Here is a 4434-nt window from a genome sequence, read left to right on the forward strand (position 1 = left end):
CTTTGGGCTATTTGAATATTTTGATGGAAATGTGTACATTAAAAATAGGATACATAAACAAGGGAATTCAGATACTTGCAGCCTTCTTTAACTTGACTGGACAAAATATTAAATCTCCTGTATTTTTCATCAGCAAAAMAACAACAAAAAAAAGATAAATTTTGTTTAAATTTTTGTCAATAACTTCACATCTGCAGCATCCACCACTGATATACAAACTAAAATGAGTCTAAAGAACAAAATGATTGCTATAAATTTTAAAAGAGGACAGTATCATCCACAGTTTAAATCTTGGTGATTATAGAGGTTGAGTGATATWGAGCGATATCGCTGACCTCAAGTCTGATCTAATTACGCTACATATCTTTGCACAGTTTGGATGAACTGGTATGAGAGTTAATGTCAGTGGTGATAACGGGTTGCCGGTGCAAACCCCCAATCGAGCCGTCTGAGTTGGGCTATACACTTCACTAGCCTGGCCTGCTGGTGGTGGTCAGATTGATGTCGGTGCATGGCAGCCTCACCTCTGTCAGTTGGTTTCAGGGCAGCTCTGGCTACAATGTAGCTTAGCACCATCAGTGTGTGAATGTGTGAGTGAATGTGTGAATGAGTGTCGTGAGAAATGTTTTGGAGTCACTGGACTTGATAAAGTGCTGTATAAATTCAGGCCATTTACCATTTGTGACCCATCATATCGAAATGAGGATTAAGTCAAATTTGGTCAAAATGAACTAAGTGCATTTTCAGAATAAAAGCTACATTTTGATACTTGGATCATTCTGATATCATCAGCTTATCCAGATATATGAGTTAATTTGTCTTGTTGGTTATGCTAATACATTACTGTTTGGTCTGAATCCTAATTTTATGTAAATATATTGAGTATTTTTTTTGTTAATATAAAGAGGAAAACTCAAAGAGTATTTGTATATTAAGATTTTCCAGTTGGAAATAAACAAAAACGTTGCCAATTTACAGGAAAAAATAAGGTGTTTTTCCTCAAAATCAAGTTTATTGTTGCTACTGCTCAAAAAAAGCTTCATTTTTTAGGATTATACTTCAGACAGTTCATTCAAATGATTCATTGATAAGGCATTGATTCATTATATTTTGAAAAAATGCAATTTTTGCACACATTTAAATCAAAGCCCTATATTTGCMTATTTCTCCACATTCCACTTTTGGACTTAATCCYCRTTTTGATGTGATGGGTCACATTTAATAAAAAAAACAATTTTGCTATCTTTTAAATTCCAAAAGTTGCATGGGCATGATCAAAGTTTAAACCACGTTAAACTTTGATCATTTCTTAGTTTTTTAATTATTTTTTTCTAATTGACCTTTTTACAGATAATGATGCACATGCTATCACAATGAAAATACCAATAAAACACTTTTATAAATAGGTTTTAATGTGATAGGCAATATAAAAAGCATGTTTGCATGGATGTATGTGGTGCCCAATTTTACACATGCACATTAGTAATTGTAAAAAGGTCAATAATGGGTTGAATTGTTTAGTACACTTTTTTCCCCAAGTTATGAGCAATCATTGGTTATGAAACAAATGGTAAAATACTCAGTAAACTGGGTTGGTAAATTCCAATGCATACTCAACAAAACACTCTTTAAAGAACTTCAATGACACTGTTTATTTACCACCATTTGACATGTGTGTGTGCGTGTGTGTGTGTGTGTGTGTGTGTGTGTGTGTGTGTGTGTGCGCGCGCGCCTGTGTGTGCAACACTTGTCAACATGTGTTACAGGTTTACATCTTTCTGTACCTGTTTGTGTATGCTTTTCTAGTATGATTGTTAAACTTTTGATATCTTACTGGATTGTGATATCCCCCTGCATCCTGTACAAAATCATATGTTCTGCTAGGAAAAATACACAGTAGGTCAGAACAACTCCAATGGTGTCTTTGCAGCACACAACAAGGCCTAGCAAATGTAAACAGTGAAAAGTAACAATCAAATGAAAATGTCAACTTAATTGCTGCTGGCATTTTTTTGTTTGTTTTTTAGGCTCCTCGAAATTAAGCTTGATTTTGTAGCACTTGGTATTGTTAGACTGAAAGACATAATAATGTGTGAAAAATAAAATGAAAATAATAATAATCATGGTTACACAGTTTTCAGAAAAAAAGTATATTGTATATATATATAGATATGTATATATATATATATAGATTTATATTCATTTATACGCTTTTAAAATAGCACAGTAAACACTTTGCACACATGATAAAACCACATAGTGTGTTTGATTGTTTATGTAAATAGGCCAATGGCATCATTGGAGCCAAATTTCAGGAATGGGTCAATTCACTTTCAGTGCAGTCAGCTCAGGAAGGACCTCACGAAATATAAATAAGTGATTTTAAAAATGTGAACATTCATTTCTGATGTTTTATTTATAGACTCAAACATGGGATTCTTCTACACAGTGATTTGTCCAAATCTCCTTCCTGAAGTGGCTTAGCTCAAAAAGAGGAGTGAACCTGACTTTGGACCAAACGTTCATTTCTGTAACTGTGAGTTTGACAATTTGTTGAGTTTGCACACTTTAATCACACAGAAAATAACAACAGAAACAAAAAATAAAGAGAAGTTATATAAAGACAGTCAAGTCAAAAAACCGGCAATACAGAATTTAAATTACTGCACATCAGCTCTTGTTCACATCCTTGTTTCCTTTTTGTTTTATTATTCCTGTACAATTCCTTCTCTCTCTCGCTCTCTCTTTCATCCATCTATTTGTCAGTAACTTAGTCTCAGACTATCAGTCTTATTTTATTCATCCGAACAGTTTCTGTACAGCTGGCTTAGTGGTGATCATAGAAATAGCTAAAGGGTTCCATAGACATTGGTTGAAGTTTGTACAGAAACAACAGGTCTTTTTTTTTCTCTTGATGTAAACAGGCACACACATTTTTCTAGAGGCTAACCCCTCAGTCAGAATAAAAACACCTCTGTAGGTTCATTTGTTCCACTTGCTTTGCATCTCTCTAATTTTTCAGTTCCGCTTTTGTCTGTAAATTGATTCCATTATATTCTTCACATGGTCAAGAGCTTCGGCCCTGGTCTCAGTCCTGCTGAGAGAAATTAAGCCTTGGATTGCTCCTTGGGTATCTAGAGGTTTACAGCTACTCGGTAATTATTTCTCCTTCCCTCCCTCAGCAGCCACTGCCAAGGCTTCGTTACAGTTCGCCACCCTAGATAATGAAGTTTAACCAAGGTTGCTGTTGTCCAGGTTGTGTTTCTTTAGTTTTCTTTTGCCATCTCTAGCGTCAGTGTTGGTGGTCTAGTACAGAAATTCACGCTGTCTCCGACAGGTCCACATGGAATGAGCTAGCAAATCCTTTTGCGGGCTGAAAAGAAAGAGAAAAYTCTTGTTAAAACAAATGACATATTTTCCCATGAGGTTTTTTAGTGACAAAGGCAGCTCAAAATATAATCTACTGAAGGATGTATGCCACAAAGGACTCTGTGTGATGTTATTTAGACCCACTTAACACTGATACCCACACAATTCATGTAAAAAAAAACATTTGGGAGTTGGGTAAGAACATGGCCATCAGTGAAAATAATTCATCAGAATCTGGCTACTTAATGCATAGGTGGAAAATATAAAAAGTTCAAATCGCCTCATTAATTATCTATAAATGGGTCATTAAACATTTACAAGGGAACTTTGATGATCAAGGAATTGTCACTGTAGCATTGAGGTTTTTTATTTTATTTTTATTTTTTATTTATTTAGCRTAAAACACAATGGCTATGGTTAATAGAGTCCTATCTTCTGGGACCCTTTCAACATGTTTGACAAAATGATGAGCAGCAAGCCTCCCAACATGTTTTATGACATTCTTTTGAAAGACTATAAACAAAAAAAAAATAGAAATTCCATAGAGAAAAGTACAATGTGGTAAAATAAAGTTACAAAGTTTAGACTGAGTGTTTTTCCCAACCCTGTGAGGCAGACGAGATGAACAGACGCATGGAAAGCTAAATTTGGATTAAAACAGGCTCCAGTACCTAAAGGCTAAATACCATTTATTTTCACACAGACCTGATGTGCAAGAGGAAGATTGCTTGGCTCCCTTAAGTTAAACACAAGAAAAGAAAAGCAGATTTATGTGCTCATAGTTTACCTGAAAGACAGCCCACAGCCAACATGCAGGATTATGGAGGATGATGGTTAACATGGTGGTGAGATGACTGGAAATGACTTCTCTACTGAATGTGTATATCAAATCCATTCTCTACTCAGAGTTAATAGAATATTCATGTAATGTGGAAGCTTTGAAAGTAATTGAAGGCAGGAATATTTTTTTTCCTTTTAAGAACTTCAGTATATTCAGTTTATTTAGAAATCACAACACACACACACACACACACACACACACACACACACACACACACACACACA

At 35.0% G+C, this 4434-nt stretch overlaps 1 protein-coding gene across 2 annotated transcripts in view; it reads right to left on the bottom strand.

The window, feature by feature from the left end:
• Nucleotides 1–1633: 1633 nt before the first annotated feature.
• LOC106518830 (protocadherin-10) overlaps nt 1634–4434 on the bottom strand; it is a 17390-nt gene continuing 14589 nt past the window's right edge. For both annotated transcript variants that reach the window (XM_014010250.1, XM_014010248.1), the window contains exon 5: nt 1634–3373. In XM_014010250.1, the coding sequence (XP_013865704.1) occupies nt 3320–3373 (54 nt within the window). In that variant the 3' untranslated portion in view covers nt 1634–3319. The remainder of the gene's footprint in view (nt 3374–4434) is intronic.

Source organism: Austrofundulus limnaeus, unplaced genomic scaffold (genome assembly GCF_001266775.1).
Source record: "Austrofundulus limnaeus strain Quisiro unplaced genomic scaffold, Austrofundulus_limnaeus-1.0 Scaffold66, whole genome shotgun sequence".
In the NCBI taxonomy this organism is placed as follows: domain Eukaryota; kingdom Metazoa; phylum Chordata; class Actinopteri; order Cyprinodontiformes; family Rivulidae; genus Austrofundulus; species Austrofundulus limnaeus.